General features: G+C 45.6%; 1 protein-coding gene and 1 pseudogene across 1 annotated transcript; both read left to right on the top strand.

The window, feature by feature from the left end:
* Nucleotides 1-2,331: 2,331 nt before the first annotated feature.
* Nucleotides 2,332-2,975, top strand: LOC119305850 (annotated as a pseudogene).
* Nucleotides 2,976-9,848: 6,873 nt separating this feature from the next.
* Nucleotides 9,849-10,418, top strand: LOC119305849 (indole-3-acetic acid-induced protein ARG7-like). Its single transcript, XM_037582256.1, has one exon. It carries the CDS (start codon nucleotides 9,899-9,901, stop codon nucleotides 10,289-10,291), a length of 393 nt encoding a protein of 130 aa, XP_037438153.1. The 5' UTR covers nucleotides 9,849-9,898; the 3' UTR covers nucleotides 10,292-10,418.
* The last annotated feature ends 5,565 nt before the right edge of the window (nucleotides 10,419-15,983 follow it).

Below are 15,983 nucleotides of genomic sequence, written 5' to 3'. Positions count from 1 at the left end.
AGCTGATCAAAATCGCTGCCTTGTCACTTCTATCGGATCCCTAGCAACACAGCAGCTAGTAGGATTTTGTCAAGCACGCTGCAAGCTCAATGTTTTTCTTCTGCAAGCAACGGCCAGCTTTTCCTTGCATACAATATTTTATTATTTCAACATGATCTAACTACTCCCTGGAGAACAGGGAGTAGATTTTCTCAGATAGACACTAGGAAGAGAGCACAGAGATACAACATGGGGTCAGTCAGTTTCATGTCGACATTCGCTCGCTGAATATCTCTTCATTGACAAAGACAATTCAGAATCCAACAGGCCTCAAGCAAATCAGTTCGAGACACCACACACACGTCTTGCACCCTTGACCAAATCTACACAAAACACTATCCACTAATACACAAAACACTATCCACCAACAAGTATATACTTGGTGCATTATTAGACCCAGGTGTGAAATCCCCAAACTGGTAATGACAGACACAGGCGAGGTGCCCAATTGCAAGCACGGAGACCCCATCAAACAAAGCCTCCACGGTTTGGAGCGTTGCATGCGCCGTTGCTAATGCTGACCTAAACAACGCTGAGTAAATTGCAGAAAACCATCACTTCGAGGGCAAGGTTTTCAGAAAACACTAGGTTACAGTTTCTTGACAAATTGCACCATGTCTTGTGTAATCTTTTTGCAAAAACCACTGATTGGTGGATCTGGCTCGGTTAAGTACGTTTATGACAGATGAGGCCCCTATTTTGCTGATGTGGCATAGCGTTTTACCAAAGACAGCATTAGGTGGGTAAAAAAGCGAAAACACCCCCAACAATTTTGCCAAAAAGCGAAAACACCCTCCCGATTCAGATCGGGATCTGCCTCTCCTGCTCCATCGCCGACCTGCCTCGCCTCGTTTTCTTGCGACCCTGCCTCCCGCCGACGAGCAGCACGCCGGAGTCGTTGCCCCGTCGCCGCTCCATTCCCCGCCGTCCCTGCGCATTCCGTCGCTTCGAGCCGCCGCTGGCGACTTCCTCTGCTTCGCCCCCTCTGCTTCGAGGGCAAGTCGTGCCACCGCCGCCAGGATGCTAGCCGCGCCACCGCCGCCTGCTCCGCCTGCGCCCGCCGCTCTACCAGGTGGACGTTGTTGCCGCCGTTCTTCTGGATGCAGGCGACATGAAGAACTCGGCCTTGGCCCGGAACTGCTTGAGCGTGTGAGCATAGTCACCATCGCCGCCGCCGGCGAGGAGCACCTTGGAGAGCAGCACCTGGACGCCAGCATACTTGTTGTCCCAGGAGAACTCGCGCACGGCCCAGCCGGTCCTGCCGAAGCCCACGGCGTCCCGGGATACGTAGTCGAGGTAGTCCTCGTCGCCGGTGGCCTCGTAGAGCCAGGCGGCGCCCCAGAGCAGCTCGTCCTGGTAGCCGAGGCGGAGGGGTAGAACTTCTTGGCGCACTGCAGGGAGTCGTCGTAGCGGCCCCGGAAGGATGTTGCCGCCGCCGTCGCGCCCCTGCTCCGGTGCGGGAATATGAGGAAGGAGATGGGAAGAAGGGGAGGCGTCGTGGAGCTGATTCCTTTTTTTCTTTTTGATTTAGGGGTGTCTGTGTAAAATCTATGGAGTAGTTTGTAAATTTAGACTAAAATTGATCTAGCACGAAATGTTACGCCACGTGAGCGAAAAAGGGGCCCATATGTCATAAACGCACTTAAACGAGTCAGATCCGCCGATCAGTGATTTTTGCAAGACCATTACGCGAGATGTGTTGTTTTCTGCAGCAAAAATGTATCCTAGTGTTTTTCGCAAACCTAGCCCTCAAAGTGGTGGTTTTATGCAATTTACTCAAACAACGCCCCTCTTGTGGATGGGGAGTTTGACACCTCAAAACTAGCCCCAATCATGCAGCGGAGGTCAGTCAGAGTGGGATTAACTACTCCGTGGCTAAATCTAATGCATTATTTGCCATGACGCCACGCCATTGGCCCCTCCCCCAGCTCCTACCCCCTCCAAGTCGACCATGAGGGAATGAGGTCACAGATGCTTCCACAATCCACAGTCGCAGCTAGCTAGCTCCTCCCCTAGATTAACCTTCCGGGGCTGCCAAATCCAACTAATCTCCATCTGTTTCCATTTTTTCTTGTTAATGGAATGGTGAGCAATGTCTTTTGCGTATTCGCGAAAACAAAGCCTCCAGGTCGCTCTCACCGGCTTCGGATTTCAAATACGGCCTTTCGATCAACAGACCACGTCTTGCCGATCTTGGTCGACCCCTCACCCCCTATATAAACCATTCCACCCCTTTCCTCCCAACCTCCCAATTTCAAGCTTGCTACACATTCTCTGCAAATTTGCAACTAGCCATAGCTGAGAAGGGGTTTTGTGCACCATGGGCATGGCTGAGAAGAGTTCGGTGGCCAGGAAGGCCGGGCTGATCACCAAGACGTTGGACCGGTGCCGGAGCACGACAACGAGGAACAAGCCAGCAGAGGGCTGCTTCTCGGTGTACGTCGGCGCGAATAGACAACGGTACATGGTGCGGATGGAGTGCTTGAGCCACCCGTTATTCCAGGCGCTGCTGGAGGAGGCCGAGGAAGCGTTTGGGTAGACGCAGGGCCCCTCGAGTTGCCCTGCAACACCGAGGCGTTCGCCAAGGTGCTAGAGAAGATCGGGGAGGAGAAGCAGATGGCGGCCCGGAGGAGGCATGTCCTCCCTAGGGTGAACTCCTATCGGTCGCTTGGCATTGGCTGGCCTATGATTGTTGGCCGGTCGTAACATTTGCATTTGGATTGGATGATGCCGACCGCCGAGTTGATGAGCTCTGAGTTTCTGTTGAGCTTCCACCACTCATACTATCATGTACACAGTTGGAAGCAAACTTAGCTCCCAAGTATGGTATTGTAAACAACATCACCATATACTTGGCAATGTTAGATATTTTTCGTTCTTATTCTATTTTCTGTTTTTGTGAGAAGGCACTGTCAGATGTTAATGTGTGTTCTCCTCCTAAGTTATAGTAACTGTTTGCGAAAGTGTTATACAGATGCACGATAGAATTTGCAAGTTTTCTGCCGACTACATATGGCGTAATACCATAATTCCAAAGTAGAATAACGCACTTCTATTCATCTCACACTAATTGCAAGTTGGAGCGCCTGTGTTTCTACTGTGTTTTTTCAGAGAAAAGTGATTTAGATGAAACTATGCTAACGTTGATCAGCCATATTGTTTTTCTTTAGTTCATCTGCTACACAAGTATGTTTTAAAAAAAAAAGGAGGATTGCCCCCGGCATCTGCACCCGAAAGATGCATGCGACCATATTATTAAAGCAGTTGCAACAAATAACAAGGTCTGGTATCCGAGTACAACTCGCAAAAGGAGCAAAGATAAATAAAAGCTAGCAAAGTAAATCATAGCCACAAACGGCTGGACAATAGGACATAGTGGCTAAACACCTATTCTATTATGCGACCGCCACCCAAACCGGTTGAAGATAGCCCGTGCTACCATATCCCATCGGTTGCACCCAGTAACCAAATGCTCCCTGGAGTCCATAGAAGTGAGTAACAAGTAATAACCACGTATGTATCCATGTTGTAGCTCTGAAAATAACCTGCAAGAAGTTTAAAATATTTTGTCTGTTAAAAATCATATCGTTCTTGCAGTTCCATATAGCCCAAAGTAGTGCGCATATTCCAATCCGAATACATGACGCAATAGCAGGTTGCACTCCAGTTAGCCACGTCCCAAATAACGCATCTATGCTAGCTGGAAGAGTAATGTTAAAGGCTATATGAATGGTTCGCCAAACTAACTCCGCGAGAGGGCAATCTATGAAGAGGTGTTGTATTGTTTCGTCTTGATCACAAAAACAACATTGTGCACTACCTACACATCTTCGCTTTAGTAAATTATCTTTGGTAAGGATCACTTGCTTGTGGATAAACTACATGAAAATTTTGATTTACAAGGAAACCTTAATTTCCAAATATGTATCGTTTTTGGGGTTGGACCATAATTAATGAGATCCAAGTACATAAATTTAACCAAAAAAACTCCATTGCCCGTTAATTTCCAGTGAAAGGAGTCTGGTTGGTATGAGAGTTAAACATCCATCAACCTTCACACCAAGTGTAGCCAGGAATTCCATCGTTTCCCTACTAAAGACCTCCTGAACTGGATATTCAAAGGCACCGTTTATAATATTGTTGCCATGTAATCCTCCTTATGTTGCACAATATTATACAAAGAGGGATACTGAAGGGCTAGAGGCATTTCTCCTAACCATGTATCCTCCCAAAACCTTGTTGTCGTTCCGTCCCCAACAACGAATTTTGCCATATGAAAAAAAGATATTTTTTATTCTCATGAGCCCGTTCCAAAACGACGATAATTAGGTTTTACGGTAACCTGAGCCAGAGTTTAGAGTGTAAGTATTTGTTCCTTAAAATTTGTGCCCACGTGCCATCCAATTCTATGGATAACCTATATAGCCATTTGCTTAGCAGGCATTTATCTTTAATCTCGAGATTCTCAATCCAAAGACCCCCTTGGTTTTTGGATCGACAAGTAATTCCCATCTTGCCAAGCGATATTTTGTCTTAACCTCATCTGACTGCCAGAAAAAACGAGATCGATAGAAGTCTAGTGTCTTCTGTATCCCTTTAGGTACCTCAAAGAAAGATAGAAGGAACATCGGCATACTATTTAGTACTGAATTGATCAGCACCTACCAACCTCCATAAGACATAAGCTTACCCTTCCAACAACCTAGTTTTTTTTCAAATCGATCTTCGATGCATTTCCATTCTTTATTAGTTAATTTCCGATCATGAATTAGAATACCCGGATAGCTGGACGGTAGGGGTCGCAGTTCACAGCCGAATAATCGATAAGTGTCTTGTTCCTCTTTGGCCCTACCAAAGCAAAACAATTCACTCTTGTGAAAGTTAATCTTAAGTTCCGACAATTGTTCAAAGAGGCACAACACTAGTTTCATATTCCTAGCTTTTGCAAGGTCATGTTCCATAAAAATAATAGTGTCATCGAGTAACTCCCCGTCCACCAAATGGGGAACAAGACCCAAAAAATCCATTTACATACAGGATTACATAGCCTCAACTCACATGGCTAATTTCTAGATCTCGAAGGATGAATAGAAACATGTTTGTCGAGTAGACACATGTCACACCAAAGGCAAAACTCGCTTATAGTTGTATTTTTCGACAAAGGAGCTTTTTATCGACACATAATATCACACCAAGAGAATACAAGCATAACGAGTACATGCCCGGCCTCTGCATGACTAGAAGAAAAGAAGAGCAAACCAACCTGTAGTTGGATGGTTAGGAGGACAATGGTATCCCCAAACTCATCAGAGTTCTAGTCCTAAACTTGACATTGGTGCTCGCATTATTCCTGGATTTATTTCAGGCTTCCGGCGATGTTCGTTTAGTGGAGGAGACGTTCACATCGGCGCTAGGGGCTTGTGGTGACTTTGTAAAATCTTAAGATTCTATGTGACCCAGTATCTCAGAGGTGCTCGGGTGGGGTGTGGATGTGTGTGTTCTTAGGGGTGAGTGTATTCTTGTATATGTGAGTGACTTGGATTGTACTAAGAAAAATAAAGAAAAGAGGAGAAAAGGAAAGGATCAATGCAAGACGAACGAAACGCTACAGTAATCGATCAACAACTACCACTGCCGTTGACAAGCTTCCGTACGAGATGGTTCCCAATAGCATCACCTTCAGAAAGGAAATAATGCATGAACACCATTGTTGCCGGATCCAACCATATAGGCTGAATCATGGGTTTTCACCCCGGGAGAGGAAGTCCAAGCAAACTTGAGACAATATCTTCAATAAGAGAGCATAGACGACTACTGCCAGGTACAACTAGTGAAGGTTGGACCTAGGGTTTTCACCAAGAACTCAAGGAGCATCACCAAAGATGAAGTCTCTTGTGTTGCCGCCATGAACTTGCCATAGAAGAAATCTTGCTCCAATACCTCGATCAACATGAAATCATGGATCAAGATAAACTGCACACATTGGGCATTTGTTGAGATGCTAGCTTTGCCATCGAAGACATCGAGCGTGCTAACACCTGCACCGATGTGGGGCACATTCCGACCATCAGTAGAGCACGATGGATACCCGTTGGAGAGTATCTTTGGCCAAGATCAATTGCTAGAATTTTTTCTTCATTGCTTGATTGCTTGTCATGCATGCTAGGTGTTGCCGCGATTGGTCTGGGTTGATCACCAAGACGCTGGACCGGTGCCGGAGCACGGCGATGAGGGGCAAGCCAGCAGAGGGCCGCTTCTCGGTGTACGTCGGTGTAGATAGACAACGGTACGTGGTGCGGACAGAGTGCCTGAACCACCCATTGTTCCAGGCACTGCTGGAGGAGGCCGAGGAGGCGTTTGGGTACGCAGATGCAGGGCCCCTTGAGTTGCCCTGCAACACCGAGGCGTTCGCCAAGGTGCTAGAGAAGATCGGGGAGGATAAGCAGATGGTGGCCCGGAGGAGGCATGTTCTCCCTAGGGCAAACTCCTATTGGTCGCTTGGCACTGGCTGGCCTATGATTGTTGGCCGGTCGTAACATTTGTGTTTGGATTGGATGATGCCGAGTTGATGAGCTCTGAGTTTCTGTTGAGCTCACATTCTCATATTATCATGTACACAGTTGAAAGCAACCTTAGCTCCCAAGTATGGTAAAGAACATCACCATAGACCCGGCAATGTTAGATATTTTTCCTCTTTATTCCTTTTTCAACTTCTGTGAGAAGGCAATGTTAGATGTTAATGTGTGTTCTCCTCCTATGTTGTAGTAATTGTATGTGAAAGTGGTATACAGATACACAAATAGAATTTGTAAGTTTTCTGATGATTATATATGGCGTAATATTATAATTCCAAAGTATGTACATGCAGTCCTTCTGCATGGTTCAAAAGAATAAATTCCAAAGTATGTACATGCAGTACTCCTGCATGGTTCAAAAGAATAAATTCCAAAGTAAAATCGCACACTTCAATTCATCTCGCACAGAATGCAAGTTGGAGTGTCAGTGTTTTCACCGTGTTTTGGGAAAAGGTGATTTAGGTGAAACTATGCTAGCATTAATCAACCATAGTGTTTTTCTGTACTTGATCCGTTCACGAGTATGTACTAATTTTCTATCCAAATTTGTTTCAAATCCATTTACTCGCAGGCTCAACTCATATGGTCAATTTTTATCAAGAAAACGCTAAAAGACTTGTGTCTCAGCGCATTGCTAAAAAAGAGTTTGTACAAGCCAGAAAAGATGGGTGACACCCAAAATTACAACACGACCCCACTAAACGGTAGGCATTGTCCCCGTTCGTAGCCGTTGGCCATTGCCTAGAGCTTCTTGCTTGATAGTGTCAAGGAGACGGTCTAAGAAGAGTAGAGTGTTGTCCAAAATGACCGCTTTTGCTTCCAGATGCACCATGCCACCAACATGATGATCGAGGGCATGCCCTTCGTAGCAGCATTCTGGATGGAGTGACTTGCTTGTTGCCACTAGTCCACATGTCAATCGAATCCAAGAGAGCACCTCTTTCCACACTATGCGCGAGAAGGAACAACCGGCGAAGGTCGTCTCCCCCGACTAGTCCAAGCATGCACATAACTAGCTGCATTTTGTAGGTTGTGTCTCATCGGTCTCTAGGTGGTCCAACATCGTCCTTGACAGGCAAGCAACATGAAGAACTTGATCCTGTGGCAAGAGCGACAAAACTTCCTATTCAACTTCAAGGAGCTCGAGTTGACCACTCCTTGAAAGTGGGCATCGTAGAAGCTCTTTGATGTGTATTGATCGTTCGGTTTCCAACGCCAATGGAGGCACCATCGGCCTAACTTGGATGTACTGCCATAGGGCCACAGGGCTTAGGGCCCCCTGATGTCCGAGGTCCAATGATGGGCAGTCAAGGCCTCTCTGATGGTCTGCCATTTCAGTGCACAATGAGACCATAAGAAGAAGCTCACGTAAAAATTTAGAAATGTCATGACTGTCCAACCAATGATCCTCCCAGGATAAGGCATATGCTCTATCACCAATCACCATCTTGGTGGATGCAGGGAATACCTCATGCTCACTATGGGAGAATTGAAGGTCTAGACCCCTCCATGGACCGAGGGGTCCGTGCGCATCCTCCACAACCAACAGACCATGAGGCTAGTCGTCGCTCTACTAAGGTCCGGGATACCCAATCCGCCAAGCCTCCCAAGCAGAGTGACCTCCACACCTTAAACCATTTGATGTGGGAGCGGCTGCCTTGCATGGCCACTCTGCGAGCTAGAGAAAACCCCCTCAGGATTTTTAGATCTCAAAGCAACGCCGCAGAGCCTCCAAATATGGAGGCTTGCGGGCTTGATTTGGAGCAACTTCCATAAATTATGACTATCCAGGGTGGGATGACGAGTACGCTATAGCAGCATTTTCATCCAAAATCGTCAAACGGCTGGTTATTATGGCGAGCAAGCACATATGAAGACTCTGCTAGAGTTGCTCTTAAGCCAGTTGACATGACTGCCTTTTGTGACCGCTCTGCTAACCAGAGGAAACCCCTCAGGACAGGATTTTTAATCTCAAAGCAGGAATAGAAACATGTTTGCTGATTATACCCATGGCAGTATATGGCACATCAATGAAGGTTTGGCATATTAAGTGATCTAATATCAACACAAATTAACAACAGACGATGACCAAAAAATGGAAACTCGATTATATCTGTATGGCTTAAAGAGATGCAAAGAACAAATGAACAGTTGTTTAGTAGATGTTGTGTCCGAGAAGATATACTGCAACCGGCCATGGTTGTTCCATGGATTGATTGAATAAAAGGAATAATGACTGATATATCACAAGCAACCAAAGGGGCTCACATCAAGCTTCAAATCTAATTTATGCTCACTGTTACAAGGGAAGAGAACACAAAGATACGACATGGGGGTCAGTTTTCATGTAACCTGATGTGTCCACAAGACATTCGCTCCCTGAATGTCTCTAGGCAATGGCAACTCAAAGATCAGCAGACTCAAGCAACAAGCTCAAGACACAGCACACACTCACCTATAGTACTCCTAATTAAATCTATCCAAACAAGTAGGTGTCAAATTTCAGAGTGCTGATGACGTAAAGTCTCAAGTCTGAACCCATCAAACAAAGCCTCCCTGGGCACTGTCGGTTTGGAGCGTTGCATGCGCCGTTGCTACTGCTAACCTAAACAACTCCGCTTATGGTTGGGGAGTTTGACACCTCAAAACTAACCCCAAGCATGTAGCAAGCGCTGGGCAGAGAGGATTAACTAATCCGCGGCTAAATCAAATGCATTATTTGCCATGACGCCACGCCATTGGCCCCCTCCCTCCTCCAGCTCCTAGCTACCTCCAAGTCGACCATGATGGAATGATGTCACACACGCTTCCACAATCCACAGTCGCAGCTGGCTAGCTCCTCCCCTAGCTTAACCTTCGGAGGCAGCCAAATCGTACTCTGAATCTCTGATTAACATATCATTAAGCATGATTACCCCTGTACGCGTGTATCATGAAAGCGTATTATAACGCAAATGCTGCTAAAGCAACAGGCTGTATCCTTCCAAAGATTCAACGACTAAGGTGCAAGGATTGATTCTATATGTGCAATAATTGTCCAACTAATTCCATTTCTTTTTTGAACGGAATGGTGAGCAAAGTCTTACGTATTCGCGAAAAAAGAAAGCCTTTGGGTCGCTCTCACCGGCTTCAGATTTCAAATACGGCCTTTCGATCGAGTGACCACATCCTGCTTGACCCGCTTATATATATATATACCTTGCATCCCCGCCTCCCAATTCCAAGCTTGCTACACCTTCTTTGCAAATTTGCAACTAGCAATAGCCTGCGAGGTTTTGTGCACGATGGGCATGGCTGAGAAGGGGTCGGCAGCAAGGAAGGCCGGGCTGATCACCAAGACGCTGGACCGGTGCCGGAGCACGACGGCGAGGAACAACAAGCCGGCGGAGGGCTGCTTCTCGGTGTACGTCGGTGCGGGCAAGCAGCGGTTCGTGGTGCGGACGGAGTGCTTGAACCACCCGCTGTTCCGGGCACTGCTTGAGGAGGCCGAGGAGGCGTTTGGGTACGCTGACGCGGGGCCCCTCGAGCTGCCCTGCAACACCGAGGCCTTTACCAAGGTGCTGGAGAAGATCGAGGAGGAGAAGCGGATGACGGCGGGGAGGAGGCATGGCCTCGCCAGGGGGAACTCCTACCGGCTGCTCAGCACCGGCCAGCCTGCCATCATTGGCCGGTCGTAGCATGTCCATTTGTATTGGATAGGATGATGGCGAGTTGATGAGCTCTGAGTTTCTGTTGAGCTCATGTTTTCAGACTATCATGTACATATTTGGAAGCAACTTTAGCAATTCCAAGTATGGTAAACAACATCACGGTATACTAGGCAATATTAGATATTTTTCTTTCTTATACTCTTTTTTCTACTTTTGTGGGAAGGCACTGTTAGATGTTAGTGTGTGTTCTCATCCTAAGTTGTAGTAACTGCCGGTGAAAGTGTTATACAGATAGTCAGATACACAATGGAATTTGTAAGTTTTGTTATGACTATGTATGACATACTGCCATAATTCCGCAATAGAATCACACACTTCAATTCATCTCACACTGATTGCAAGCTGGAGCGTCTCCGTACTATGTTTCTCAGAAAAAAAGTGATTTAGACGGAACTATGCTAACATTAATAAACCATACTATCTTTCAGAAGTTCATCTGTTATGCAAGTATCACAGAGCCTCCACTCGACAACTCATTATGTCCAATTTTTAAATCTCAAAGCATGAATAGAAACTTGTTTGCCAACTAGACACATGGCACATCAATGAGTTTGGCGTCAATTAATTAACTAATCTAATATCAACAAAAACTAACAGCGGACTAGGACCAAAAAGGGGAAACTCGGTTATAGTCGTGTGGCTTAAAGAAATGCAAAGAACAAATGAACACTTTTTTTTTTGAACGAAAGGGGGTCACACCCCCCCTGCCCCATTTTATTGAAGCAGACCACGGAACCAGTTCAGAGATTACACGACCAGGACGACGATCATCCAGAGCATCAAGCTCAAAGTAAAAAGCAAAAACAACTAGAAAAGACTAAGAACCAAGTTCAGGAGCAAACAACGGAAGTTTTTGGCTAAGTTGAACGGAGGGGAACCAACACAAACACAGGACAACAAAAGTAGAACCTCCCCCTCCGATGTCCCTGATTTCAGTTGGTCTCCCCAAGCCTCATCTCCAGGCGATCCGGAGGAGTTCCCCACGTCGCTTGTCCAGCAGCAAGATGCATCGTTGTAGTAGGCCTGCCTGCCCATCGTCGCAAAGAACTTTCCACTGGTGCAAAAAGCAGCTTAGTTTTGCAAGAATGCAATTCACATTCCTCCACTTGCGCCCCTGAAAACAAAATTCATTCCTTAGTCTCCACAAGCTCCATAAGGTAGCAGATGTTACCATGTTCAGAACAGCTTTAATTTTATGCATATGCCAGAAGGTCACAACTTCATCAAAACAAGATATGTTTTCAATTTTGAAGAAATCTGCAACAAAACCCCAAACATGTTGGGCCACCACACAATCAAACATCAGATGTTGAACCGTTTCAGGTTCAGAACAGAACAGACAGGAAGGATCATCCACTTCCCTTCTTTTAGCCAGATTATCAGAACCTTGTTGTGAATACAAAGCCACAAGAAAATATAAATGTTCTGTGGACAAGGGATTTTCCACATATTAGTACTAACACTAGGAATCACACCCCCAAAGTTGATCTGTTTGTAAAAAGATTTAACTGAAAAGGCCCCACTAGTTTCTAGCCCCCAAATGGGGGTGTCCAGATCATCTAGTAGAGGGTATTGTTTAACCAAACAGACAAGCTAGTTCCACAGAATTATCCCAGATCTGTCAACACATCTCCTAAATGTTAGCTTCAACTCATCACCAACCCACACTTGAGCTACAGTACAATCCACTTGATTACAGATTTTGAACAAGTCCCAAAATTGCACTTTAAGGGAACACTCCCCCACCCACACATCATGCCAAAAACTAATGAGTTTACCATCACCCAACTTCCATCTATAGAAAGTTTTAGCAGCAGCCAGAGCCCAAGTAATGCTCTTTTAAAAGGTAGAGCCCCCTTCACTTTTAGCCCAGAGGAGATTTGGAGAATAACTAGAATACTAGGCCTGTAAGGCTTCCTTTTTTCTGGGTTTTTTGGATTTTTTTTACCGGCCTTGTCAATTTGACGCGTGTGACTAAGGGGCTATTCCCGCGTGGGCTTTTTTTACTCGTGAATAGTTTTGCATGTTCTGGTCGTCTCACCGCTTTGACCGAGCTTTCTGGTCTCATCTGTTCGCTTCTTGTTCCTTCTACGCTAGCCACGATGCTTCTTGTTAGGCGGTTGCCGCTTTTGCCGTATCTTCTAAATCGATCAGGTTGTCTCTCTAGGGAAAAAGATCTGACTGCCTCTTCCTATATATAGTTGATGCTACCCTTTTTTGTGAACAAACAAAGCTGCACCCCGCCGTCTCCTTCCGCCGCAATCCCGTCCCCGGCCACCACCTCTCTCACAAACAACGCTGCACCCCGCCGTCTCCTTCCGCCGCAATCCCATCCCCGGCTACCTCCCCTCTCCTTCACCTGCGCTAGGTCACAGGGGGTGATGGGGCATGCAGGAGTGCGGAGGCTATTTCTGTCGGATGTGGAACTTGGGCTGCAGCGGCATGCCCGCCCCGTCCTTGCCTCGAGGTCGCAGCCGCCGCGTTGTCCACGTCCCATCATCTCGGGTCGGTCAGCACGCAAGCCCTCGCAAGGAGTCGCTGAATCTTCCTGTCGATCCGCCTCGACGTGAACTGCATGACGGTGAGCGGACAACGGCTGTGTCTTCTCACTCTTTTGGTCGTGAGTCCTCCTACCCCTTGCTTCCTGCTTGCTCAGGTTGTTGATTCGTCACGTGCTTGCACGGCTTATGTGATGTTGCCTGTGGTGTGTGGGCTAGATGTGTGTGTACTAGCTAGGTGATAGTCTTACACTGGATGGTGTTATCCAATTGATAAATCTTCCTGATTTCTTTAGTGCCCCTCTGATGTGCGTGTACTAGCTAGCGGCAACGTGACACCTAACGAGGATGCGCGTTCGGCCATGAAGACAAGACCAGGACGGCACGATTGGAGGGACGACAACGCCTCAGAGTGCTGCGGCCAGCTGCTACCCTGTAGTCGCCGCCGGCCATGGGATCGACACGCCCCGTGGCTCCACTATGAGGTTGTGTTAACCTGGAGCTGTTGCGCGTGCGCGCACATCATGCAGTTTGAGCGGGCAAAGCTCCGGCAGTCCACCTTCTTCTCGCCAGCCCGTGAGACGCAAGTCTGCCTCTTCTCTCTGATTTCTCTCTTTTCCTGATGTGCTTCTTTGGTTCGTGATTGTACTTCCTTCTTTTTTCATGCTCGGTAGTTGTTTGTGTTAATGCCTATAAGGGGAAATCAAATTCCTGGTCATTTTCTTAGCTACAGTGAGTTTTCCAATTTGTCACTCATGGTTTAGTTTTCTAGAAACAAAATTTGGTTCTGCACAACGTATATGTATATCTTTTGATGTGCTCTCAAATCACGTTTTCTTGGGAGAAGTTTACATTTATCATGGAGAGATCAGGCTTTCTGTGAAGTGTGAACCAATAATTCATGGTTTCTGAATATTTTACCATCATGGGAGACCAATCAACCAAATTATTTCGAGATGATATTGTCTTTTACCCTATCCCCACATTACTGAACCATTATATGTACTTATGTACCAACCAATGTATTCATAATTTGTATCAACCAAACGCTGACTACATAAGTAATGCATTCAGGTGCACTTGAGTCTGTTCTCTTCATCAGGAAATTACATTTCTTAGGTTTGGTTTTCCCAGCAGCTATGGGCAGTAGTGGATGTGTGTGACCATTGGTGGATTGGTGAGAGATAAAAAAACCCACAGGACATCAATACCATAAATTGAAAGTGCAAGAGGCTACTTTCTTGCTGCGTAGCAGAAGACAATTGCAATGGCAACGACAATGTAAACAATACCCAATTTATTTTTCAGATTCAGATTCACAAACGTCTGCCTTTTCGAAGATAAAGAATAAAAAGCGTTGTAAAATAGTGTTGTGTCTGCTTCAGTGCAAAAATGTTGGAAATATAAAAATTAATGAAACATGATCATAGTTTGAGGTTCTAACTATTTATATCAATCAACTGTTTAATGTTTGCTCTGCGGCAAACCAACCTACATAGTTTCTTTCGCTTTTTGGGACAGGCTAATTGACTATTCATCTATGTAGTATTGCAGATCAGTGTTAACATGGAAAGCACTAAAAAAAATCCACCAAGCAAGCCATGCAGAATGCTTGCCATTCAACATGGTCATTTTTCTTGAGGGATAGGCGAGGCACGACATGCAGCCTACCCTTTCCTTGTATGGACTACTTTGCAACAAATCAAATCTTGCGATGACTTACCAAAAATTACAAAAATAACAAATAGCTTACCAATTCATGTGGCGCGGCGTGCCGCCGCGCACTACCTGCTAGTTAACTCTATATTTGTAGAGAAAAAGTTTAGCCCAATCAGATTCAGGGTTGGTAAAAAATCTTTTACCCCAAGAAGCCAATAGAGCCATATTATATTCTCTGATATTGGGAATCCCTAAACCTCCAAATTCCTTTTTCCTGGTAATCAAACCCCATTTAGCCAAGTGGTACTTATGTTGCTCACCCATATCCCCCCAGAAGAAATGAGCCATTTGATAATTAATGGCATTAATAGCCCATTTAGGGAATTTGATCACAGACATTAGGTAGGCAGGAATGCTGATAATGCAAGCACAAAGCAGTATAATTTTTCCTTTGTAAGTAAGATATCTCCCCAGCCAGCCAGAAATCCCTTTAATGATCCTGTCAATAACAGGTTGGAGGTCTTCTTTTTTCAACTTGTCATAGTGCAAAGGCACTCCCAAATACTTAATAGGGAAAGAACCTTTTTTACAGCAAAAGATTTGAGAAAATTCATTAGCAACTGTGTCATCTATATTTATAGTCATAAGATCACTCTTATGAAAGTTAATTTTCATACCAAATAGGTTTTCAAAGCATGACAGAAGCCACTTAAAATTTCTAGCTTTCTGAGTGGATCTTTCCAGGAAGAGTATGGCGTCATCTGCATATTGCAGACTAACCACACCTCCTGGGATTACATGGGGCAAAAGCCCAGAAATCAAATTTTGAGAAGCAGCTTTCTTGAGCATCTTTGTAAAAACATCAGCAACAAGATTAAAAAGCAGAGGGGAGTGTGGATCCCCCTGTTTGAGACCTTTACCCCCTACAAGGTATGGGCCAGTAGTGTCATTAATCCTCACACTGAAAATGCTATTGATAAGCGTGCTCTTAATCCAAGAAATCCACTTGGGGCCGAAACCTCTCGATTGGAGCATATCAAACAGGAAATCCCAGCTGACCCTATCATACGCCTTCTCGTAATCCAGTTTTAGAACCAGACCTTGCGAGCCTGATTTTTTGATCTCATGGATTACTTCATGGGACATAACCACGCTCTCTAAAATATATCTCCCTTTAATAAAGGCAGTTTGGTTAGAGGAAATCAACCTACGTCCCACAGGGGAGACCCGATTCGTCATAGCTTTAGAGAAGATTTTTATATCGCAGTTACTCAGACTAATATGGCGAAACTTCTTCATCTCCCTGGCATCTGATTCTTTAGGAATTAGGACAATCAGGGCAAAGTTCAAACGCTATAAATCTAATTTCCCTTCCTCAAAATCTCTGACCAGGGCCATAAAATCTTTTTTGATAACATCCCAAAACGACTGGTAGAATAAGAAGGATAGCCCATCAGGGCCAGGAGCCCCATGGGCGTACGAGCCAAAAATTGCCTCTTTAA

The sequence above is a fragment of the Triticum dicoccoides genome, chromosome 5B (genome assembly GCF_002162155.2).
Source record: "Triticum dicoccoides isolate Atlit2015 ecotype Zavitan chromosome 5B, WEW_v2.0, whole genome shotgun sequence".
NCBI classification, from domain to species: Eukaryota; Viridiplantae; Streptophyta; class Magnoliopsida; order Poales; family Poaceae; genus Triticum; species Triticum dicoccoides.
This window is presented reverse-complemented; position numbering and strand designations above follow the sequence as displayed.

Excerpts from the sequence above, each read along its gene's own strand:
- LOC119305849 (XM_037582256.1), top strand. The coding sequence starts at position 9,899 with ATGGGCATGGCTGAGAAGGGGTCGGCAGCAAGGAAGGCCGGGCTGATC.